The following is a 25,023-nucleotide window of genomic DNA, read 5'->3' on the forward strand; positions in this document are numbered from 1 at the left end:
TTTTAAGTAAATGATTTATAAAAAATTAAAAAAAATCTCAAAAATATATATAGAAACTTCCATATATAGCAAACTTTGAACGGATAGCTTCTAAGGTAAGAAAATGCCCTTGATTCTCCATATATTTATATGGAAGGTGGCATATATCTTGGAATAATTGAAGAATTTCTTTTCCTTAATAAAAAAGGATGAATTTCTTTGATTAACTTATGAGGAAAATAATCAAGGAATATGTCGGTGGAAAAGTTTGGAAATCCTATAATAACAAAAAATATTCATTGTCAAAAAAAAAAAACAAAGATTCATTTATATTCAGAAAATCAATTATTTCCATTTTCAAATAAAAAAAAATTAAATATAATAATATCTTACAGCTTTTTCCACACTCATCTTTAATGCCTACACTAAACATGTAATATAAATCAGTTAAGAAAGAAGAGGAAGAAAGTTATAATACACCACACGGATTCCTATTTTCTCTCTTTATTTCCATTTCAAATTTTTTCAGTTACTATTTTTTTCCAGTCAAAATCTATGCATTAATTCATTTCCAATAGTACTTTTTTTCCAATTAATTGATTAATTAATGTGTGAAAAGTCACGTTCATTCAAATACTATATATACCTATACACTAACGCTGCCAGCCACAAACAAAAACTCTTGTTCAAAACATGCCAAATCTTGATCCCAATCTCCTTAATTCTGATTCAAATTCTAATGTCTATGCCACAACTATGTATAACAACAATCAACCTCTAACACTGCCAAATGAGTTTCAACAACAGATGGACGAGGTTAATCACTTTATCACATCACAGGTTAGTTAGTTTTCCTTTTTCAATTTTCATACATATGTAACATATCACACTCTTTTGCATGTTATGTTGGTCTAGTCCATAGCTATGTCTTAATAGTGGATGGTGAGATATCCCCTATGAAGCACGGATACAAACACGTACTCCAAACACGTCATGGACCTGGCACGCCGACACTGCTTATAATTTAAGAAAATCACATAATTTAGTGTAATTATATGTGTCGATGTCGTGTCGACGTCGAACACAACACGTTCCTCTAATCCGAAGAGTGTCTGTGTTTCAACATAGGATATCCCAGACTAGGCCGTACTTAGGTTTTCAAGAAAATTATTTGTTTTATGTGTTTGTGGAATATGTTTAATCCGATATTCTAAAAAATAGTTTGTTACCGTGAAAACGATCGTTATAGGTAGTGTTTTATACCATTTTTCTTCGTACAAAATAATGTTAAGCCGCGACAAAACGTGCCGCAACAAACGGTAGGGAACACATTTCTTGTCTCATTTTGTTTATGTTCTTGTATATTTTAAAAACATTAAAATTTGAATTTAATAGTGGTTAATTTAGCTTTTAGAAGTAATAAATTCATTATAAGGTTATAAAAATAATTACAGTTATTAAATTATGAAAACACAATGAGAATGAGTTATCATGGATTATATGATAAAATAAATAACTTATTAAGATGTAACCGAAAAATAAATAAATAACTTAATACGATTTGCACAATTATATGATTCATTGACACTACAACACACATGATACATAGGTTACGCATCACAACATTCGCAACAATCAAAATCGCAAAATTTTTAACGCGACTATGCTTGATATTTAAGACTTTGATATAATCTAATTAATTGGTAATTTTTGTGGTGACAGAGCGAGAAATTGAGAATATTGGTGCAAGAGCAAAGAAGGCAGCAAGTGGGGACATTATTGAAGAAGGTAGAATCGGATATGTGTCATATACTAAGACAAAAGGATGAACAAATAGCACAAGCGACAAAGAAAAGGTTGGAGCTGGAACAATTCTTGATCAGACTAGAAACAGATAATCAAATGTGGCGGAGAGCTTCTCGGGAAAATGAAGCTATGGTGTTGTCCCTCAATAACGCCTTAGAACAAATCAAAGAAAGAACATTGGCTATAGAAGAAGTAGAGTCATGTTGTGACATGAAAAATCATGAAGAAGAAACATGGGAAAACACAAGTCTAAACACAATTTGCAAATGTTGTTATTCACAAGAGTCATCTTTTATGTTCCTTCCTTGCAGGCACCTATGTTCATGTAAATCATGTGAACCTTCTCTCCAAACATGTCCTGTGTGCTTAATGCCAAAGAGATCTATTATAGAGACTCTCCCTTTCTAGGATCATGTTCATATAACTATGTAAATGCTACAACATCTTGTTATTTTTATAAGAGAATATGGATCACTACAAAAGTTTATGTATTTGATTTATATTTTTAATTAAATACATCAATTTTTGTTTTGTTGATTCATATGTCTTTTATAAAAAATCATCGGAGGTATTATTAGATTTACTTATATATGCTTAGGAGAAGGAGAGAATGACTCATTTCAATTACATTGTCTAGACTTTTTTGTTTCTTATTTGTATTTTGAGATTTATTTGACAGCCTCATATTTTTACTAGCTAGTTATTTGGGTAATGCATTAGTGTTTTTGAACTAATTTTTATACTTTTCATTTCTAGTTAAAAATAGTTTTATTATACGGTATTATTTGTTTTTGTTTTGATCCTCTGATTTTTGGGGGAAAAGGTTTCAACAATTGTAAATTCAGTTGAGTGATGATTATTTCAGTCAGATTTTTGAATCTGCATTTTTCCAAACAATTTATTCTAGTCTCTTTAATGAGTTGAGTTCAATCACAAAATTTATAATATAGTATTGCTTGTTGATTGACTCGCGTTCTTTTATTTTTACTGAATTGAATTGGTTGATTCATGTCTTATCAAGAGAAAATTTTTTTGCTGATAAGTACAACAACTGACAATGAATCGAGCTAACTTTCTTCATATATAATATTTTTTGTGGCATGAACCGGTTAGTTATATACTTTTTTTGTATAAATATGAAAAATAATGAATTAACCAAAAAATATATGCAATTCTTTGGTTGTGGAAGAGACGAATAGTCCGTTACATCAAAACTTTGTTGGTTAAACTAGAAGGTCAGTGGAAGAAGGCATGCATAGGAAAATTAAGAACACGGTCGGCCTAAAGGCCAAGCCACCCAAATAAGGGCTTTAGGCCTCCAAATGTTGAGTTAAAAAAAGGCCCCAAAATAAGTCAATTTAACTATAAATATATAATATGACATAGTAATAATCAATATTTATCTAGCTTAGTTGGTCAATTTTAAGGCCTCAAATCCTTTTAGTCTTAAGTTCAAATATTGAATTCAAAAGAACTTGATTTCTTATGCTTTTAATAAGCATTGTGTTATTTTTTTTTTAATTCCAAATGACCTAATTATAAATTTTGCTTTAGGTCTCATGACATGTTGGGCCGACCCTGATTAAGAATACCCTCATTTATTTTTACATTGTAATCTTTTTGGCTCTGTTTGGAACCACATATTACAGTGGCTTGGTGTTTCTGCGGGTTTGCCTTTTGATGTAGCAGGTCATTTTAACCAAATCTGTTCTTTTGTTGGTGCTGCTAAGTCGAGGCGTTCGATATCAGAGGTTATTTGGTTTGCAAGAGTGTGGGAAATATGAAAAGAAAGAAATAACAGAATTTTTAACGCAAAAGAATGCTCAATTATGCAGACGGTGGACAAGATTAAGTCGTTAACTTACAGGTGGTTGAAGGTGAAATTTGCTACTCTTTTCTTCAATTATCATGGTTGGTGGCTTAGTCCGTTTACCTTACTAGGCATAGGCTAATTACTATTGCTTTCTGGTTTGGTTATTTTGGTTCAGGCTATTGCCTTATAATTTTTGTTTATACCTTGTTTTGTCTTTGGTGTTTCTTCCTCGGCACATCTTGTGCTAGGAAGACCTTTTGTTGTGGTAATATAATTCATTTTAGCCTATTAAAAAAAAAATATTCATCTTAAAAATAAAATAAAAAAGTATTCATGTGTTTTTTTTTTTTTTTAACTTTCTTTATTTACTTAGGTGTAGTTCTTTACGTCTTTTCTTTATTTTTCTTTAGTTAAGCGTTTTACTAAGTGTAGAAAAAATCTTGTGTCATGTTAAAAATTCTCCTTAGTTGATTTTTTGAGTATTATGTACTTTTTCAACTCCTTGAAAATGGTTTTTGTGTATTTGAATCGATTCAAAAATCATAACTCTCTGAATCAATTCATACTAAACATGAAATTTTAGATTCGTTTTGAATCAATTCACCCTTGCATAGAAGGATCAATGAATGGATTCAATCTTCACAGAGTTCATCCAAATCAATTCAATCTTCATTTGAATCGAATCAATCTTCATACGCTGCCCAGATTCAGATCTAGTTATCTGAATCAATTAAGCTCATTCGTAAATTGTTTCAAACTATGCATTTTGAAATATTTCAACAAAATTTTATACTATACACTTACACCACACCTATAAATAAAACCTAACCACCCTTCTCATTGAATTCATTAATTACTTTTCTCTCTACTCTCCTTTAAAAGAAAATAAAAATATACTTTCTTCATCAAGATCTAGAACTTTATCCATGATACATAACTTAATCTTGATAAAAACCCTTCTCATTATATATGTCACATAACTTCATCAAGGTATTGAACTTTGACCAAAGTCAAATTTACTATTTTAATCCTGATGCTAAATTCATTTGTTTAACCTTATTGAATTTTCCCCCTTCTCAATTTCTCGATACATCTTCTTATATATTAAAGTTAACACAGAAGCATATTTTAGCCCTAATTTTAACCTAAACCTATTGCATAAATTTACTATTTTAATGCTGATGCTAAATTCCCTTCTTATATATCTTCTTATCTTCTTATATATCTTCTTATATATTAAAGTTAACCCGTAAGCCCTAATTTTAACCTAAACCCTATTGAATAATTTTACTGCCTTGACTTATTTCAGATGCACAACTTTTCATATACTTCAATTACACTTAAACACATATTACAATATCCTAATCATCTCAGACATGCTTTATACATGCCCTGTTATCATCAAAATATATTGGCTTCGTTATTTAACCAATTTTGCTGTAACAAAATATCGAATGGATACATATATCATATTTAACACATTGTCCAAATTATTTGTTGATTTTATAATACCAATATAACATTTATTATTCTTTTCCATTAACATACATTTATTTATTGCATTTCAATCATCTAACTACTCCATTAACTGCTATCTTCGTCCCTAATTATAAGAATTTTTTGAGATTTTTTCCCCCTTTTTTATAAGACTCATTTGTTATTTTCAACTACATTAATTATTTCTTTACTAACATACCCTTATTTATTTTACATATTTTTCTTCAATTAACGATAAATATTATGTTAAAATATAAACCAACTCTATCTCGTAAAAGATATAATTGAAAAAACAATAATAATTACAAACATATTTAATACTACAATTAACTTTCTTAATTGTTGTGTTTTCGTCAAAAGAGTTATTTATGGATGGAGATAGTATAATTAATAAATATATTTGAGTAAATTAAACATATTTTACCATTAAAATTAATACAACTAAATTGTGTTTTGGGAAGAATATTTTTTTAATGATTGTGTAAAACTTAAAAATCACATCTAATTATTTTGAGAAATGATATTTGAACATCCATTTTATGATAATTTTTATGACAACTTTCTCTCTCATACTCACATTACCTTTTAATTTATCTCTCTATTTTTTTGGTTTTCGTGCAAATACCAACTTTTTCTTTGTAAATTATAGTTGTCCAAAAATTATCAACCAAATGGTTGTTCAAATAACACTCCTTAATTATTTTGGGTTCGAATAACATTCATCTTTTTCAAATGCAAATAGTGAAGTAGTGTCGTGGATTATTTTGGTGAACAAAATTTGTATTCAATTTTCTCCGCCACAAATATTACATTCCTCAAAAATCCACCACTTCCTTCCCTTTACCAAACCCAAACATTTGTACCCATATCTTCGTGTTACTGCCTCACCGCTTTCCATGACGACTCTCCTCACTTTCCCGCATTTTCCTTCCAATTTTCCTACACTTTCCCGCTTCCCTAACAACCGTTTCTCTCCACCTCGCCGTCTCTGTTCAACCGCAACTGACACTGCCATTGTATGGTTCAAACACGATCTCCGAACTGACGATCACCCTGGACTCCTCACTGCTGCTTCCAATTTTCAATCGTTAGTTCCAATTTATGTATTCGATCACCGCATTCTTTCGAGTAAGTTCAAATTCAAACTTCATCATCACTCATCGAATTGAAATGTTAGAAACTGACTCTATTGATGCTGTTTTGCTTGCTCCGCAGGGTTTTCCGATGAAATGCTGGAACTCGTTGTGTTCGCTGTTCGAGATTTGAGGAAGTCGTTGAAAGGTCGTGGTTCTAATCTCATGATTAAGTTTGGTAATGCTGAGAATGTGATACACCAGCTTGCAACTCAGGTACTTTGTTTTATGGCAATGTTTGGATGAATAGCTTAGTTAAGTGTTAATGCATAAGCTATTTCCATAAAAAAATATTCAAAAAAAAAAGTTAAACTGTTTTGAGTTTTGACATAAGTTATAAGCTGTTTTTATAAGCTATATTGAAGAGCCTGTGGAAATAGATTCAAAACAGCTTATGGATGTGTCATAAGCTGTTTTCATAAAGAGGAGTGATATTTGTACAACCAATTTTGTACAACTCTTGTGACAACTACTTTTCTCCTCTTTCTATTGAACAGAAACAATGGAGAGAGAAAGAAGAAGAGAGAGAATAAAAACACATGTGAGTATGAGAGAGAGTTGTTTCAAAAGTTGTCAAAAAATAGATGTACAAATATCATTTGTTTTTCATAAATTCTCTTAGATAGTCTAAGTGGTTAGGCCAATAGTTAAGTTCAAATTAGTCAATTCAAACGTACCATAAGTATTAGTTCCTTCAGCAATTTTTTGTTACTATTTATCTCATATTTAAAAATTCAAAGTGACATTGGCCGTTTTTTTTGTCAATAATATCTAAAACTGTTAAATATAGTCAGAGAAATATGTAAAATGGGATAAATATAATTAAAAGTGTCATAGGAAAAAGAAAAAAATTCATAAGAAAAATACTGATTTCTTTAATATGTTTAAAAAACTTTAAACCGTCATTGAGAAGGAAAGGCGGTAGTAGTTTCTTGGTTAGTTATAACTTAGCTTACTGAATGCATTGCAATCCATTGGTGCGTGAGGATGAGAGGATATTTCATGTTTTTTCTAGCACTTGTTCCTTTTACTTTTATCTTAAACAAATTCAATTCATCGCTCTCAGGATGGAACAGGTCAAAGCTACTTGTGTATTTGCGGAACAAGAGGTGGAGTATGAGCTCTGTGTTATCATGGATGTTGTCAACCATCGTTTGAAATCGATCAAGGTTCCACAAGGCACTCCAAGGATTGAAATGTGGAAGACTCCCTTTTATGATGAAAATGTAGGTAGCTCGTTGGTAATTGATTGTGTTTGCTAATTCTAACATTTTTATTGGAGTGAACCACCAATTTAGTATCTGAAATTGTAGGATTTGGTCTATTTGATTGTTAAAATTAATGAAACTCCAAACTAATTCGTTAAATAAAATCTTCAATCAAATTAATCTTTTTGGTTGGGAGAATTTCAAGTTATCAACTTGCGTGATCATTTGAAATTTCGTTAATTTTTAGATCAAATTGACCAACCTGTATAATTTCAAGGACAAAATTAGTGATTCTCATTTTCATTTGCTTGGTTGAGTTGATTAGGTAAGAATGTCAAACTTGTGTCATGGTGGTGGTTCGTTTGAGTACTTCAGTTATGTTTGATTGATTATTATCATTATCACACAGGTGCTGCAAAATCTGGCTGCATCATATGATGACTTTGAGAAACTACGGCTCCATGTGACTACACCACTTCAGCTTTCAACATTACCTGGTGCAGAAATGGAACTAGATTGGGGTTAGTTTATGGACAGCTTTTCTTATCAGGATTCATCTTCTATTTTTTTTTCTCTCTACAAGATTATTGGATATGTTGATGCACTTTATGGTGTTTCCAAAAGTCACGTGATAATTGTTCACTGAATTAGGTGATATTCCTGTGTATGATGATATAATGGGATTTATGGCTAAGAACCGACATAAATCAAGAGATGACTGGAATTTGATCAAGGAGACATCAGCTGAAACCTTGTTAGGCAGAAAAAGGCTGAAATCTAGTGAGAACAACGCGAGAAGTTATAGCTTCAGACAGATTCAGTCAAGTGAACCAAATGAGTCTGTGTTTGTTACACAAAAAGGAAATGTTGTTGGAGGTGGAACATATAATGTACTAAATGCATTGGCTGCATATTTGAGGTATTTGGAGGGAACAGCTCGTGATGATTGGCAAGAGTATGTAGTGATAACCCTCTTCCTAAGATTCTGTTACTTTTTTGGCAAATTTCAGGTGTTTGTTTTAAAGAAAACTATTTTCAATTATGAGAAAGCTTCATTATATATCCCTTCTTTGTTTTCTGCTTCTTGTTTGTGAAATTTTGCTTCTATTTTTCTTTATTACATTTATACATTCTGTTTCTCCGTATCATTAGAAGGGCATACATTTCTGCTTCAATAAAAAGTGTCATGCATTAGTTTTGTTTAACGAGAACGGTGATATGTTTGTATTTTACTCACCTACTCTCTGTTCTTTTTCTTATTGCTTTTTATAACACATTCAACATATGTTTCATTTGCTGTGTTTCTAAATATACTTCCTATGAAGTCATTAAGTTACATAAAAAAAGTACACATAATAAAATTTTGCCTTGCCTTAAATTTGTGCAGGGTACACGAAAAACTTCGTGCTTCAGAAAGTCGAAATGGAGCATCATTTATTGCACTATTTGGTCCTGCGCTATCTTTGGGAATTATATCTAGAAGAAGAGTACACTATGAAGCTATCAAATATGAGAAAGAACGAAATGCAGGGTTCTTATCTCCCTTTGGATATTCAGCTGCCACCATTGCAGCAGCAGTTGAGGCTGTGTGTTCGAAGGAGGTAATAACTATACCGGTTATGCTGTGTTACGAGTACAAATTGATACGTGTCTAATTGGTTTGGTTTTGTCTTATCTGTTATACATGGGCAGTTTCCTTGATCTTTATTTATTGTTCTCTTTTTTTATCAAGGAAGTTAATTTAATTTTTTGGTTGGCTAGTGGTATTGGCTTTTGGCTTTGAGAAATCAGATAAATAATGATGGAAAACAGTCAACACGGGTATGGAGCTGGAATGGTTTTCTTGTTCAGGTATTAAATTGATTGGCTCATAGTCAAAACTTGATTTACTATTAAGAGAAATGCTAGGGACACATTCTCTAATTCACTCTTTTGAACACACTTCTAGTAGTTGAAATTCACATTTGTCCCACCAAATTTACGTGGGAGCCAAATGTATGATCAACATAATTTAGTGGACCCAATTGAAATAACTTAAGAACTTGATATAATTTTTACAAGCTAAACAAATGTGATACTTTATTGGCTAAACTGCTTTTCTCAGTATACAATTGCTGGTGAAGATGGTCCTGCTGTTCTTCTTGTGCATGGTTTTGGTGCATTTGGGGAGCATTACCGTGACAACATACACGGTTTGGCTAGAGCTGGAAATCGAGTCTGGGCTATTACATTGTTGGGATTTGGCAAATCAGAAAAGCCAAACATTGTATATACTGAGCTCTTGTGGGCTGAGCTTTTGAGAGACTTCATTATTGATGTTGTGCGGGACCCGGTCCACCTTGTTGGCAACTCAATTGGTGGTATGATATATAAACTTAAATTTGGTACACCTTTCTACAAAATAAATATCTTCTTCACAAACATGCAGCAACTTTGGCTCCAGCGCACAATTTTCTCACCAGCTTGTTCCTGCTTCTGTTGATGTTTTGATCATGTACTAAATATTTTTCCCTGCTCCAGGTTATATTGTTGCTATTGTTGCTCGAGTTTGGAGTGTTCTGATCAAATCCATTGTCTTGATAAACAGTGCTGGGAATGTTATCTCGAGAAATTCATCAATACCATTGTCTAAGCCAAGTGTAAGTGACAACTGACGTTCATACTACACTTGCAAGGCTTGATTTTTTCTTCTCCTCTTCTTTTTTTGCCTGTCTGAAAAACAACAATTTGCTTTTTCTTGCTGTTTTAAAATCTCCCCCTCCATTTTCTAATATTGTAAAATCTGCAATAGAAGTTGGATTTCTAGAGTTTAAAACCTTAATATTTACCCTAAGTGTATCATGACTGTATACTTTTTTGAGTTGAAAGAACCACCCAAAAGTGCATAATATGCTGGTAAATGGATTTAAAAGTTGGAATTATGTAAATTTCTCCTGACATTTAATTAGACAATATTTATTGCTTAGTATGAGTACAACAATTAGATTTTTATTTGATAAACATAATTAAATTATTTTGTCTAAAATTTTATTTTCTATTTACTTGTTAACTTTCAGGATAGACAAACGTCAGTGGCTTCATGGTTGGGCTCTCGAATTCTTCTGTTTTACTTGAGGCTAAGAATTCAAGACATTGTTAGGAAATGTTATCCAACTGTAAGTGTAATTTTTGTCGCTGGTTTTTAATCTTTTTGCATTGACATTGACAGTGCTTGATTCTGTGGCATTGTGCTTGGCAGAAGATCGAAAGGGCAGATGATTGGCTCATAAATGAAATGCTAAGAGCTGTATCCTCTAGTTTACCTCTATAATCTAAATTATTTGTATTGCACCAGGCTTCACATTCTAATATATATAACTCTTTTTTGACATCTCCTTTACATATTAAGTCTTATGATCCTGGTGTGCCTGTGGTCCTGGAAAGCATCTTTAGCTTTAATCTTTCCATATCTCTTAACTATCTTCTTGAAGATGTCAAGGGAAAGATTCTAATTATACAGGTATTGTAACATGGATTTGAAATGTTGTGGGAAAACCAGAAAGATAGAATTAATTGATACTGTATGATAATCCTCTGGTTTAGCTTTATATATGCAGTTTTTTATTTCATTTTGTTAGGGAATGAAAGATCCAATTTCTGACTCCAATGCCACAGTGGCTATGCTTAAAGAGAATTGTGATGGTGTTATAATTAAGGAATTAGATGCTGGTAACTAATATTTTATATATACGTTCTATTATTTTTATTTTAATAATAAAAAAGTGCCTTAGCCTTTGTATTAAATTGATCTTTTTCTTTTGCTTAACATTACAGGCCATTGTCCCCATGATGAAGTGCCAGAATCAGTGAATACTATCCTTTGTGATTGGATACAAAGGGTTGAGACTTGAGAGTAACATTTTAGCAGGGTTCCAAGTATAACTTTTTTTTGACGTCCGGCAACTGTACATAATGATTATAGCAGCAGGGTAAATTATCCAGACTCCACTACTATGCCTTCTTTACAGTTTGTTGATAAATGGATGCTGCACTAATCCTCAACTAAACTGAAAACTAGACATGGTACCTGGGCTTGTCCATACTGTGCTATAAAATTGTAGAATTAGCCTTCCAGTACTTTAAAAAATATTCTATTGGCTTGTGCCTCAACTTTTCTTCATGTTTTACATCTTCTGTTGTTTCCTCCTCAAAACCTCTCTTTAACGGAAAGACAGAAACTATCATGCACTAATACATCAATGATAGATGCTTAAATTATGATGGGTTTCGTGTTGAGACCTGATCTAAGGGAAGTAGACTCAAGGGTCAGTATAGAGATGGCTTGAGACATAAGTTTGGGGTTTATAGATTTTACACTGAGGGTGTCTATGCTGGTGAATGGTTGAACAGACAGAGTCGTAGTTCACTTTCGGTGTTCATACTTGTGATAATGGTAGTAGATTTGATGGAGAGTTCAGTGGGGGTGAGCATGGACTTAGCCACTATCATTTTAGGTATATTTTTCGAATCATTGAATTATATATCTGCATTCATTCATAGAACTGTTTTTACGGTCAAGATGTTTGCAATTTGTTTATTACATTTCTCTATAGTGTTGTATAATGTATTCATTGGTTGTGTGGCGTTTAGGAAGAGGGACCAATAAAAAAGGAGAATATAAAACACAGTTTCCTTTACCAAATGATTTATTTTTTTTTTAAATTTTTTCTTTGTTGCCTTGGGCGTTTAGGAAGAGGGATCAATTTTTTCTATGTTTGTTGATTTGAGTAGTTGGCTCAGCTTGGCCCTATGTTAGGTTGAATGTATATGGATGCATAAAGGGAAATGATAAACATGAACTCAGTGAATCATTTTTTGGATTGTAAGATGTTTCACCAATTCCCAGCTGGCTGGTGGGTTTTGACAACATGTTGAAGGCTTGTATGTGTTGTTTGTTAAGAATATAGCATATACAGATGAATTACTAAGTTGTATAGAGAAACGGAAATATTCTTCAAAAGTGTATATAGCATAATATTGTAGAGCAATATGGTCCTAAGGATGGGTTAGTTAGATTCAAAGGTACTTTATGCCTTTTTAATGTGCCTTGATAAATAATAGAAGTTTCTGTTTCTGAATTGATATGGTTCAGTTTGATAAGATCTTTAAAGCTACAAATACAAATTATGGTTATTATATTTGAAAAATCCAAATATCTAAATGAGGATGATTTGGCAAAAAGTTCTCATAGAAGACATGATTATGTGTGAATTTCGTTTATAATTTTCTTCAACAAATATACAGCTTTTACAATAATTTTTAACTAAAATTAAAATGTGTTCACCCCCTTAATCCGGGTCTTAGTTACACTAAGACAAACATCAAAATATTTGTTAGCACCACCTTCACCAACATCAAAACTAAAAATATCAGGTAATTCCCCCTTCGATTTAATCCCTTCAAGGATCGACACAGCTTTTCTCATTGAAGGTCTATCAGCTGGATTTCTGCTTGTGCAAAGCAATGCAATTCTGAGCATTTGTACCATTTCTTCTCTCACAGAACTACACTCTGCTCCTTCATTCTTGTACAATATGCCTTCAATTCCATCTTTGCCCTTCATTTTTGACTTAACCCATTCCACAATGTTTTCCCCTTCATCAAATTCTTGATCTAGAACGCGTTTTCCACTTAAAATTTCCATTAAAACCACTCCATAGCTGTAAATATCAATCTTCTCATTAACTTGGAGGGTATCAACATATTCTGTAAAAAAAAAAAAAATATTATAGTTGTAGTATTTTGATACATATCTTTATTCTTTTTTACTTCTTTATCTTTTACAACTTATACACATCGCATTACCGTGCGATAACGAAATAAAAACAAACACAAACTACTAACATTAAAAATTATTTCACTCATTTTACTTTAATGGATATTAACTATAATTCAAACTAAAGTACTCCCTCACTGATCCTAATCCTAGACATCTATATGCAACAGAAAAATATAATAAAGAATAAAAATAAAAACAAGTATGTGATGCTGACTTGGAGCAATGTAACCATACGTTCCGGCAAGATCAGACATAGGTTCATCGGATCGAATCAACTTAGCAAGTTCAAAATCAGCCACTCTAACTTTCATGTCACCATCCAATAAAATATTATTGGGTTTAAGATCTCGATGCACAATTGGTGGAGCACAATCATGATGTAAATAACATATAGCTTGTGCCACACCAAGTGCTATCTTATACCTAGTGGACCAATCAAACACATTTACCGTATTGTCCTTTGGATGCAAAAATTCATCAAGGTTCCCATTTGGCATATACTCATAAAGCAACATCGTACTTTCCTTTTTAGTGCAACAACCCAACAATCTCAAAATGTTTCTATGTCTTACGTCCCTCAATACCTCTAATTCAGCTAAAACTCCTCCTCTCCGTCGGATTGACGCGTTCGGTTTCGAAGATAGCTTTTTAATGGCTATGATTTCTCCACTTTCGTTTTCCGCTTTATACACCGTTCCACCAGATCCACTTCCGATTTTGTTACCAGAAATCGACGCGAAATTTAAAATTTCCTCCGCAGTGAAATTTAACTCCCGCCAAAACCACGTTAACTCCCGCCGTTCGATTTTACGGTCAGCTTCGTTATCGTGAAATGGATGAAAACGATGAATCAATTGAATAACGATGAAAATGACGAGTGCAGTTCCGAACGCGCCTATCCAAATGATGAATCCAATATCAGCTTTGTTTTCATCGGCGGCGGTGTTGGCGGTGCAGAGTTTGGATAAGGGGAGGCCGCAGAGGTTTTGGTTGCCGGTGTAGGATGATTGATCAAGGTGAGGGAATATACCGGAGGACGGAATCGGACCAGTGAGGTTGTTGTAGCTGACATTCAAATTCTCGAGATTGATGCAATTGCTTATGGTTGAAGGAATTGGACCGATGAGATCGTTCTGTGAGAGATCAACTTCGGAGATTGAAGGAATCTTCGTGATTTCATGAGGTATGGTTCCTGTCAGATAGTTTTTACTGATATTCAACTGAATTAGTTTTTCACAATCACCGATGTTCCTTGGAATGGTTCCGTTGATTGAATTTCCTTGTAATTCGATCCGGTAAATATTTTGGCAACCAATGAAATTGGGAATTCTACCGGTGATTTTGGAAAATGAAGCTGAGAAAAATTGTAGGTTAGTTGAATTCCAAATGCTGTTTGGTAAATTGCTTTCAAATGAGTTTCCTGAGATGTTTAGGTATTGTAGGTTTTCTAATTTTAGTGGAATTTTGCCATTGAAATTGTTGTTGCTTAAATCTAGGTAGGTTAAATTTGGAACCAGTGTAAGGGTTTGTGGAATTGACCCGTTGAGTTTGTTGTTTTGGATTCGAACCCTAGTGAGTGAGGTACAGTTGTTGAGTGACGATGGAAGACTATTGGTGAAATTGTTGTCGAAGAGAATGAACCAAACCAAATTGTTTCCTTTGCAAATGTTGATGGGGATCGAACCTTGAAGTGAGTTTGTGGAAACATCAAGTAATTTTAGTAACCCATTGGAACCGAGTTTTGGTGGTAGTGTACCTCTGAGTGAGTTGTTGAAAACTTGGAAAGTGTTAAGTTTTGAGAGTTCACTAATTTCTTGTGGAATTTCACCTCTTAGTTTGTTATCCATCAGATGCAAAATTGTTAGTTCCTTTAACATTGTTATTTCTGATGGAATTGAACCCGTGAGTTTATTTTCTGATAAATCAATAGCTTTTAGGGATTTCAACTTGCCTATGCTTGATGGGATTTCACCACTTAAGTGATTCTTGAAAAGAAGCAGTGTTTCAAGCATGGTTAAGTTTCCTAGTTCAGGAATCACTAGACCAGAAATGTTGGCTTGTGAGATGTCTAAGTATTTTAGACTACACAACATTGTTAGTTCAACTGGTAGTGTTCCTGAATATGTGTTGTATCCAATTTCTAAATGTTGTAGCTCTGATAATAAGCCTAGTTCAGGTGGTAGTGTGCCTTCCAATGCATTACCAGCTAAATCTAGGAACTTGAGTCTTTTGAAATTTCCATAGCTTGGTGGGATTCTTCCATTGAAGTAGCTTCCACCAAGGCTGAGCTTTTCTAGAAATGGAAGCCTGATTAGTTCTTCAGGAAGAGGGCCAGTGAAACTGTTGCTGTATGCATTAAAGGTTCTTAAAAATATTAACTTCGAAATTCCAGGTGGAAAAGTTGAGTTGAAAGAGTTATGGCTAATGTCTAGTGTTCTAAGTTCACCGAGTTGGAAAATTGCTGTTTGGAAAGTTCCATTGAAGTCATTTCCACTTATGTTCAAGTGGGTTAAGGTTGTTAAGTAACGGATTTGGGGTGAGATTATGCCTGAAAATTTGAGGTTAGAGAGGTTTAGTGAAATGATTTGTGTTGTTTTTGGGTGGCAAGTGATGCCTCTCCAAGAACACCAAACTGGGTCTTGGTGGTTATCGGAAGGATTTTCCCAGTCAGCGAGTTGATTTAGAGGGTCAATTAGGGAGGATTTTATTGAGAGGAGGGTGATGAGTTGAAAGCGAAGAGTTGTGACAGTGGGAACTAATGGTAGTGTTTGGGAAAAAATTGACAATGTGATTAGAAAGAAAAGAAAAGGTTTCATTGTTTTGGAGTAATGATTTTGTTGTTGAATCAGTCTTGATCAATGCATCTCAGGATGAACAGTGTGTTTCAGTTTCAGAGGAGGATTGGTGTGCAGATTGAGCAATTTCTTGGCAGAACAGGGTTCACTTGTTACAGTAGCATTATCTGTGCAGAGTTGTGTTGTCTGGTGTCTTTTGTTATTTAATCATCAGTGTCAGTAGGCTTGCGATAATTGTTTTGCAGGTGGCTTTTAGGTGATCAGGCTTTCATATGTTGAAGGACCTGATTGTTTCATATATTGAATTGTGGTGGTGCTAGCATTTGCTTGTACTTGAATTTTAGGTTTTGTAGCTTTGGTGTTGCTTGGTTTTGGATGTAGTTGTGTTATATCTTCAGTGTTTTTTGAAGAAGGTTGAGAAATATCTTCAGTGTTGCTTGGTTAATGCAGCACAAGTTTTATAAAGAAGGTTGATAAATAAACAAGGAGTTTGATCATATTTATAACTAGCATAAAGTTACATTAATTTTTCTTTGCAAAAATGAGTACTATTTTTTCCCAGGTAGCATAATCTTTCTTCACTCACAAGTAAGTGTGTTAATAAGGAAGGTGAATAAATTCCCTTAAAAAGAAAGGGAGTTAAATTAAAATATCTGATTAAAGGCTTCGTTTGAGTCAGTTTTGTAAAAATGTCAAAATGCCTCCCATTTTTTCTCCAGGAAGCACAATTTTTCTTCACTCAAATAAGTGTGCTAATAAGGAAGGTGAATAAATTCCCTTAAAAAGAAAAAAAAAAAAAAAAAAAAAGGAAGGTGTATAAACTAACATCTGATTTTTAAATAGAGCAATGCTATATGTTACGATTAATTTCACGTATGAAAACTGACGAATGCACAAATGTCTAGTTTTAAAGGAATAAAAAATCAGATTTAGTATGCTGGAACACAAATCATGGGGCAGTGGCAATTAAAGCTTGACAATCATCACTTGAATAATACTAAAAATACTTACTTTACAGAATACATGGTGGTACGACATTCAAAGTGTAAGCAATTAACAGAATTCGTAGCTTTTCGTAGTTACCATCTCGTACCATCCATCATTACCCTTTTAAATAAGAGGTGCAAAAATTCTTTTAAAAAAAAAAAAGAGGTGCATAAATATTTCATCTTTTTTTTCTTTTTTCTTTTTTAGAAATGTCACCATTGTTTTATACCTCTTACTATGCATTCATTGTTATTTTTAAAATAAAAGATGTTTTTTTTAAGCCAAAATTTAAAATAAAAGATGTTTTTTTTTTGACAAAAATAAAAGATGTTACGACACATGAAATGACGATTGAATGCATAGTAACCGTTAGATCAAATCTTTTTTTATTTATTTATGCAAATACAAAAACACTGCACCGGTTATAAGTCGTGGGTTACATTTGTTGTACTACACAGCAATCATCTTTTAAAAATAACCCACCATTTCCTTTCCTTTAATATATATTTAGTTTTTATATTCTTATGTTTTATTTTTCATCTTTTTTCGTTTATGATGATATTTTAGGGATTCGACTCTATCTTTATTCTTTCAATAGTCCTTTGGTACAAAATGGAGATTGCCCTGTCTACCAATGTGTACAAAATTCCATTCATCGAATGCCGTGTACAAATCATTGACGTCTTACCAGGGGAGGCTAATGCAAAAAACATTAGAGCATAAGGTTATTGTACTTTTCCCTAAATTATATTCATTTTGTAAACATAAAAAGTTGTTTTTATCCTCTTGTAAAAATAATTTCATTCATCCTCTATACTACATATGAATAATGGTCCGGATAGTCTTTGAACTACTCTTGAAAATGATCCTATGTAGTTACGTAGATGATGATGGTGACATTCTTCCCTCTAGGTTAACACTTTGACGAGGTAATGATCGATAAAGATCATCTGATCAATTTTTCTTAAAACAATTGAATGACTTGCCTACCTCTGATATAATGTTCACTTAAAATGACACTTATCTTTCCTTTGAAAACAAATCACAGAAAATACTTCGAAAATATTTACATATGCTACAAATTTTCTTGTTAAGTAATTTCCCAGGAAGAAAAGGAAGGGTTAGCGATGTCCAGAGAGCGAGAGAGAGAGAGCGTGGTGGTTATCCTCATCATCACCGAGGACAACCACGTCGGTATTCACCTTCACCAGAAACAAGGTACCATAGGGGGGGGGGGGGGGGGGGGGGGTCGGGGGCCAAGCAGGGTGCCACAGGGGGGGGGGGCATAGGGGAGAGTGGTCTGACGTGAGATTGCGAAAGGGGAAAGCGCAGGAACAGGTCGATGGACAACGGGACAGGCTTCGGGAGGATCAACGATATGGTGGATCAAGGGAACGACGATTTGGATAGTCTAGGGTTAGGGTGCGACATGATTCGGCATTCCGGTACGATTCTGAGGAGGAGTCAGAGTATGGTTATCAAGAGTTATCACATGATGGGAAGGCTACAGTCCATTATCAACATATTGAGAGAACTAGGGCACGTGATTGTTTGTCTTATGATGTTGCACATGTTTTGGAACCGCGACGTTTTCCTACCAGCAGCCATGGGAAAGTCGCGACTGTTTATCCAGATGAGGGGGACGATCAGTACTATCAACAACCTCATCGACACTCCTCGCGTCATGTTGCCACAGTTCATCGTGCCCAAACAACAGGTCAGCGGGGAAAGTCTGACACGGTTAATCAGCATTTTGTTTCCTTTTATTTTACTAATATCCCGCATGATATTTCATATGTTTCTCTAAGAAAAGGTTTCGAGGTGTGGTATTATGGAGGATGTTTATTTGGCCCAGAAACGTAATGTTAACGGGGGTGCTTTTGGTTTTGTGCGTTTTAGAAAGGTGAAGGATGTGGAGAAACTATTGATGGCGTTGAACAACGTGTATTTTGGTGATTGGAGGGTGGTTGCTAAAGTAGCAAGTTTTGATCGTTTCGGAAATAGTAAGGGTGAAGGTAGGGAGCGGGGAGAGGGGGACAAAAGAAGAGATGGAGGTAACAATTTTGAGGGAGAAAAAAGAAAGGCGGATGGAGGGAAGGTTAATGAGGGAGAAAAAAGGAAGGACGGTGGGAATGATCTCGTTGTAGGTGGAGAGGTGTTATGTGGAGAGACTGGGAAGCGTAGAGTTGTTGCTGCCATAGAAGAGGTGGTGGAAGCGGATAAGGTACATGTTCCGAAGTATACTTCAACGGAACAAGATGTAGCATGGGCTGGTAAAGGTATGGTGGTCACGGTTTTGAATGGTGTGGCGATTCCATTGTTACAACGTCAGATTTATGATGCGGGGTTTGAAAATTTGGTCATTATTCCTTTGGGCGCTGACAAGGTTTTGTTGAGGTTAGAGGATGAAGGGGATGTTAGTATCTTTTGTCGGAAGCTGCTAATTTTTTTGACAATTTTTTCTCAAATCCTATGAAATGGAAGAAGGAGTTAGTGGTTCGGGAAAGAGGAGCTTGGGTGAGAATTTATGGGGTACCTTTGCATGCATGGAACCTTGATTTTTTTTCAAATTATGTGTATACGATTGTGGTCGACTTTTGCGAGTGGATGATTATACCTTGGAAAAATTACGTTTTTATTATGTGAGGGTATTAATTTCTACTTCATCGTTGGATCTTATTATTACCGGTGCAAAGGTTTTGGTGGATGGAGAACTTCTTGACTTTAAAATTGTTGAGGAGGGGGGGGGGGGGGGGGGGGGGGTTCTTTAGGGGAGGATGCTTGTTTGGAGGGTGATGATGAGTACCTAGATGACGACGACTCGGGTAAAGAGGGAGTTCATGAAGAGGTGGCTGCTAGCGGGGATGTTGATAACTTATTGCAACATTTATCAGAGGAATGGAAGAAGGAGCAAGATGTTTTACAAACTCGGTTTTCTCCTCTCTCACAAGGAGCAGATACGGGTCTGAAGCAAGCAGAGACCGTTCCACAAGAAGATATGGTGGCACAAGGGCACTCGGCCTCCATTGAGCAGATGGGAAACGCTTCAGGCACGGCACCTTCAGTTGTGCCTGGTTTGTGCGCCACAGGTGCTATGAAGCACAATGAAACCATTGTTTTGGATACCGAAGGTGATAATGGTCATACTGGTGAAACTCATCAGTCACGTGGTATTGTTAAGCCTATAGTGAAGCGTACTTCTTCTTGTCCTCCAGGAAGAGATCATTTGGTGTCGGCGGGTCCTTGGAGTTTGAAGTGGGTCAAAACTCGTAAGAAAGGAGCATCTAGCGAAACTACTTTACCAAAGGCTAATGTTAACAACAAATCTCAATCAGGTGAGCGTAGAGTTACAAAGAGGAAGGGTGGTGGTTACCTCCGTCATTGTGCTCAGAATTTGAAGAGAATAGCGAGACTCTTTGATGAAGACCGAATGGCAGTTTTGTGTGCTTTGCGTAAACCTCATAGACGCCGTCAGGGGGTTGAAGGGGCAGCAAAGGATAAGGTAAATTCTAATGATAATTCTTCTCTTAGTGGGTCACGGGCTTCTGTTAATAATGATTGGATGAATTGGTTGATTTTACATGGTAACAAAAAGGTGATGTCAGACGATGTCCGGGATATAGGAAATGTGGTGGGGGTGAAATTTCAAGGGGACAAGAATAATAAATTTGATGTGTTGTCAGGGGTGGGAAGAAAAAATAAAGAGGGAGATGGGAAAGGGAAGTAGGCCAAGGGTTGGTGTGAGGTGGGAGGGGGGTTGCTGGTGCGGAGGTGTGAGTGGTTGTTATGAAGATAATTTCCTGAAATGTTAGGGGGTTAGGAGGGGCAGAAAAAAGAAGGGAGGTGAGGCAGTTGGTGAGGGAGAAAAATCTATTTATTTTGTGTATTCAAGAAACAAAGTTGCATGTTTTTACTGACATGATTTGTAATGCTATATGGAATGACCCAAATGTTGATTTTTCTTATCTGCTGTCGATTGGTGCGTCAGGAGGGTTAATTACTCTTTGGGACCGTAAAGAAGTTGATGTGTGGATGTCTTTTTCTTTTGGGCATGTTTTAGGCATTCAAGGATGTTTTGTGAAGACTGGTGAACATTTTACTTTATTTAATGTTTATGCTCCGTGTGATCATAATCGTCAACAGGTTCTCTGGCAAAATATTTTTGTTCGTTTGGCTTGCTTGAATGATCTTAATATCTGTCTTTGTGGGGATTTTAACGCGGTCCGGTGTATGGAGGAAAGACGTAGTGTGGGAAGTGTCGGTATCAGTGGTGGTAGCGCCCTCTTTAATCAGTTGATTAATGATAATTTTCTGGTTGACTTACCTCTCCGGGGTCGCAGCTTCACGTGGTACCGAGGGGATGGGAGGTCTATGAGTCGTCTTGATCGCTTTTTATTATCAGATAGGTGGTGTCAGACGTGGCCTAATTGTTTTCAGCTGGCTTCGACTCGGGGACTATCAGATCATTGTCCTATTCATCTTTGTATTGATATTGAAAATTGGGGACCCCGACCGGTTCGCATGTTAAAATGTTGGGAGAACTTTCAAGGTTATCAGTCTTTTGTTTGCGAAAAATGGAATTATATTCAAGTGGAAGGCTGGGGTGGCTATGTTTTGAAAGAAAAACTAAAGTTAATTAAGTTCGCTTTAAAGGAATGGCATCAGCGTCACTCAAAGAATTTACCTGCTAGAATGTCTTCCTTAAAGGATCAAATTACTGCTCTTGTATTGAAGGGTGAGGAATCGGTTTTGGTGGACGATGAGATAGAGGAGTTGCATGGTGTTTCCGAGGAGTTGTTTTCGTTGTCTCAGATAAATTCTAGTATTTGTTGGCAACAGTCTCGGATGCAATGGTTACGTGAAGGGGATGCGAATACTAAGTTCTTTCACAACATTATGTCTAGCAGGAGCCGTCAAAATGCTATTCCGTTCTTCTTGGTGGACAGTGTGTTGGTGGAAGGTGTAGCTAATGTCCGGTCAGCAGTGTATAATCATATTTTTCATATCACTTTCAACAACATAATGCAAATCGGCCTTCTATGGATGCGTTACAGTTTCGTTCCTTATCTTGTCAAGACGGGGCAGGTTTGATCAAACCCTTTGCGTTGCAGGAGGTAAAGGCAACGGTTTGGGATTGTGAGGATTTTAAAAGTCAGGGTTCAGACGATATTACTTTTGGTTTTATCAAGGACTTTTGGGATTTATTGAAGGATGAGGTGATGCGTTTTTTGGTGGATTTTCATAGAAATGGAAAGTTGGCTAAAGGGATAAATAGTACGTTCGTTGCTCTTATTCCTAAGGTTGACAATCCTCAGCGCCTGAATGATTTTAGGACTATTTCATTGGTGGGAAGTTTGTATAAAATATTGGCGAAGGTTCTTGCGAATAAACTTCGATTGATTATTGATTTTGTCATTTCTGATTCACAGTCGGCTTTTGTGAAAGGTCGTCAGATTCTTGATGGGATTTTGGTGGCTAATGAGATAGTTGATGAAGCTCGAAAACGTAAGAGGGAGTTGTTACTTTTCAAAGTAGATTTTGAGAAGGCTTATGACTCCATTGATTGAAATTATTTGAATGAAGTTATGGTCAAGATGGGGTTTCCGACTCTTTGGCGTAAGTGGATTAAGGAATGTGTAGGGACAACCACAACCTCAGTTTTAGTTAACGGGTCTCCAACGGATGAGTTCTCTCTTGGAAGGGGATTGAGGCAAGGGGATCCTCTTTCGCCTTTTTTTGTTTCTCTGCCTGTTTATACCCTTTCTTTTTTCAAAGCTCCGTCAGGTATCGTCTCCTCTTTTTTTTGGGGGGGGGGGGGGGGGTGTAGACCACAGGAAAATTATTTAGGTTGATTGGCATACTATATGTCGGAGTCAGGAGGTTGGAGGTTTGGGGGTATGGTGAATAAAAGAATTTAATCTAGCTTTATTAGGGAAGTGGTGTTGGTGGACAGAAATAGTTTGTGGTTTAAGGTGTTGTCGACGAGGTACGGAGTGGAGGGTGGCCGAGTGAGCAATGGTGGGCGTGATGTGTCAGCATGGTGGAGGGATATCTCTGCCATGCGTGCGACTATTTGGTTTAGTAGCCATGTCACTCGTACTTTGGGAGATGGTTCAAATTCGTTGTTTTGGACGGATGTTTGGGTGGCAACCACAGGAAAATCATTTAGGTTGATTGGCATACTATATGTCGGAGTCAGGAGGTTGGAGGTTTGGGGTATGGTGAATAAAAGAATTTAATCTAGCTTTATTAGGGAAGTGGTGTTGGTGGACAGAAATAGTTTGTGGTTTAAGGTGCTGTCGACGAGGTACGGAGTGGAGGGTGGCCGAGTGAGCAATGGTGGGCGTGATGTGTCAGCATGGTGGAGGGATATCTCTGCCATGCGTACGACTGTTTGGTTTAGTAGCCATGTCACTCGTACTTTGGGAGATGGTTCAAATTCGTTGTTTTGGACGGACGTTTGGGTGGGTGAAGTGTCATTGCGGAAAAGATTTACTAGGTTGTATGATTTGTCTTTGTTAAAAGGGGAGTCAGTCTTTTTGATGTTCACATTAGGGTGGGGAGTGGATGGAGCGGTGTGGAGTTGGAGGCGTAGGTTGTTCGCCTGGGAGGAGGAGTTGGTGGGGGCACTTATGCTTTTACTTCTGAATGTTACTTTGCAGGTAGACAGGGTCGATAGATGGATTTGGCGGCTGGATACTTCATCTACTTATTCAGTCCGTAGCGCTTACAACTATTTGAATGTTCAGGCTCTCGTTGATCTTGTTGTGCCTGTGTCTTCTCTTTGGCACAAGGATGTTCCCTTGAAGGTGGTGTTGTTTGCGTGGCGTCTGTTTCGCGATCGGCTTCCTTCCAAGGATAACCTGTTTCGCCGTTGTGTTATTGACATTAATGCTCAAAATTGTGTGGGTGGGTGCAACCTTCAAGAAACATCGGCTCATTTATTTTTACATTGTAATCTATTCGGTTCGGAATCACATTTTTCAGTGGCTTGGTGTCTCTGCTGTTTTACCTTTTGATTTAGCAGGTTTCTTTCACCAATTCAGTTATTTTGGTGCGGCTGCTAAGTCTAGGCGTTCGATATTACAGGTCATTTGGTTTGCAACAGTGTGGGAAATATGGAAAGAAAGAAACAACAAGATTTTTAATGCAAAAGAAAGCTCAATTATGCAGGTGGTGGACAAAATGAAGTCATTAACTTACAGGTGGTTGAGGGAGAAATTCTTTAATCTTCCTTTCAACTATCATGGATAGTGGCTTTGTCCGTTTACCGTACTAGGCATAGGCTAATTTTCCACCGTTGTCTGTTTTTGGTTCTTTGGTTGTAGCTTTTTCGCCTTGTAATTATTGAAGTTACTTTGGTTTGACATTGGTTCGACACTTTTTTCCTAGCAGAAGTTGTGCTAGGAGCGTTTTTTGGCAGTGTTTATATATTTCATTTTAGCCTCTTCAAAAAAATAAATATATTCCCAGGAACTATTTTATACTTTCCTAGCAAAATCAATAGAACTTGGTTTGCTTAGAAAAATCTTTAGGATATTGTTTCTTCAGAAACTTTTTTAATCATTTTTATTAAAATACTTCCAAAAAAAAAGAATTTAATTGATTTAAAAAAATTGTTGAAGTGTGCTTCATTTCATGTTCTCAAATATTTTAAGTTGATGTGGAACCAATGGCTTTGATGATTGACATTTGTCAAAAATTTCCTTCAAACTGTGCACTTTGTGTATTTTATAACTTAAATTAAGATTTATGTATCATGATTTGTTATTTCTAATGGATACAATTTATGATTTTTTATCTTATGAATGTTGAATGGTTATTCTTTTTGACAGAAAATTACTTGAATTGCCATACACGTTGTAGAGGTTCCATGAGTGGGGATAAAAGAGGGATAAAGGGTGAGGAAATAGTTTCAAGTTTGTAGGCTCCATCAGGTATAATCTCTTCCACGGAATAATGTTTGTTTACAAAAGGAGTATGGAGG

At 35.5% G+C, this 25,023-nt stretch overlaps 4 protein-coding genes across 6 annotated transcripts; 3 read left to right on the forward strand and 1 right to left on the reverse strand.

The window, feature by feature from the left end:
* The first annotated feature begins 672 nt into the window (after positions 1–672).
* LOC25491884 (probable BOI-related E3 ubiquitin-protein ligase 3) lies at positions 673–2,193 on the forward strand. Its single transcript, XM_013599929.1, has 2 exons — positions 673–819; positions 1,702–2,193. Exons 1-2 carry the CDS (start codon positions 673–675, stop codon positions 2,191–2,193), a joined length of 639 nt encoding a protein of 212 aa, XP_013455383.1.
* Positions 2,194–5,921: 3,728 nt separating this feature from the next.
* Positions 5,922–11,595, forward strand: LOC25491885 (uncharacterized). 3 transcript variants are annotated; one of them, XM_039833857.1, is made up of 14 exons: positions 5,922–6,223; positions 6,311–6,444; positions 7,305–7,454; positions 7,846–7,957; positions 8,088–8,391; positions 8,824–9,037; positions 9,198–9,287; positions 9,541–9,796; positions 9,957–10,075; positions 10,493–10,591; positions 10,678–10,722; positions 10,825–10,935; positions 11,054–11,144; positions 11,250–11,595. In XM_039833857.1, the coding sequence occupies exons 1-14, from the start codon at positions 5,992–5,994 to the stop codon at positions 11,324–11,326; spliced, it is 2,034 nt and encodes a 677-aa protein (XP_039689791.1). In that variant the 5' UTR covers positions 5,922–5,991; the 3' UTR covers positions 11,327–11,595. The 3 variants fall into 3 exon arrangements, with proteins under 3 accessions (XP_039689791.1, XP_013455384.1, XP_024637274.1); XM_013599930.3 differs by having other exon boundaries at positions 5,923–6,223; positions 10,675–10,722; XM_024781506.2 differs by lacking the exon at positions 5,922–6,223 and having other exon boundaries at positions 7,295–7,454; positions 10,675–10,722.
* A 1,149-nt stretch (positions 11,596–12,744) lies between these two features.
* LOC112421099 (leucine-rich repeat receptor-like protein kinase TDR) lies at positions 12,745–16,095 on the reverse strand. The gene is made up of 2 exons (XM_024781333.2): positions 13,469–16,095; positions 12,745–13,181 (listed from the first exon to the last, which is right to left on the reverse strand). The coding sequence occupies exons 1-2, from the start codon at positions 16,068–16,070 to the stop codon at positions 12,745–12,747; spliced, it is 3,039 nt and encodes a 1,012-aa protein (XP_024637101.2). The 5' UTR covers positions 16,071–16,095.
* A 4,859-nt stretch (positions 16,096–20,954) lies between these two features.
* LOC112420781 (uncharacterized) lies at positions 20,955–22,603 on the forward strand. Its single transcript, XM_024780466.1, has 2 exons — positions 20,955–22,121; positions 22,226–22,603. Exons 1-2 carry the CDS (start codon positions 20,955–20,957, stop codon positions 22,601–22,603), a joined length of 1,545 nt encoding a protein of 514 aa, XP_024636234.1.
* Positions 22,604–25,023: the final 2,420 nt, after the last annotated feature.

The sequence above is a fragment of the Medicago truncatula genome, chromosome 4, assembly GCF_003473485.1.
Source record: "Medicago truncatula cultivar Jemalong A17 chromosome 4, MtrunA17r5.0-ANR, whole genome shotgun sequence".
Lineage (NCBI taxonomy): Eukaryota > Viridiplantae > Streptophyta > Magnoliopsida > Fabales > Fabaceae > Medicago > Medicago truncatula.

Bases quoted from the DNA above. Each gene is read 5' to 3' on its own strand.
- LOC25491884 (XM_013599929.1), top strand. From the start codon at position 673: ATGCCAAATCTTGATCCCAATCTCCTTAATTCTGATTCAAATTCTAAT. The intron at 820-1,701 runs GTTAGTTAGTTT...TTGTGGTGACAG, and splicing joins ATCACTTTATCACATCACAG to AGCGAGAAATTGAGAATATT.
- LOC25491885 (XM_013599930.3), top strand. From the start codon at position 5,992: ATGACGACTCTCCTCACTTTCCCGCATTTTCCTTCCAATTTTCCTACA. The intron at 6,224-6,310 runs GTAAGTTCAAAT...CTTGCTCCGCAG, and splicing joins CGATCACCGCATTCTTTCGA to GGTTTTCCGATGAAATGCTG. The intron at 7,455-7,845 runs GTAGGTAGCTCG...ATTATCACACAG, and splicing joins CTCCCTTTTATGATGAAAAT to GTGCTGCAAAATCTGGCTGC.
- LOC112421099 (XM_024781333.2), bottom strand. From the start codon at position 16,070: ATGAAACCTTTTCTTTTCTTTCTAATCACATTGTCAATTTTTTCCCAA. The intron at 13,182-13,468 runs GTCAGCATCACA...TTTTTTTTACAG, and splicing joins GTATGGTTACATTGCTCCAA to AATATGTTGATACCCTCCAA.
- LOC112420781 (XM_024780466.1), top strand. From the start codon at position 20,955: ATGATTTGTAATGCTATATGGAATGACCCAAATGTTGATTTTTCTTAT. The intron at 22,122-22,225 runs GTTTGATCAAAC...GGTTTTATCAAG, and splicing joins ATCTTGTCAAGACGGGGCAG to GACTTTTGGGATTTATTGAA.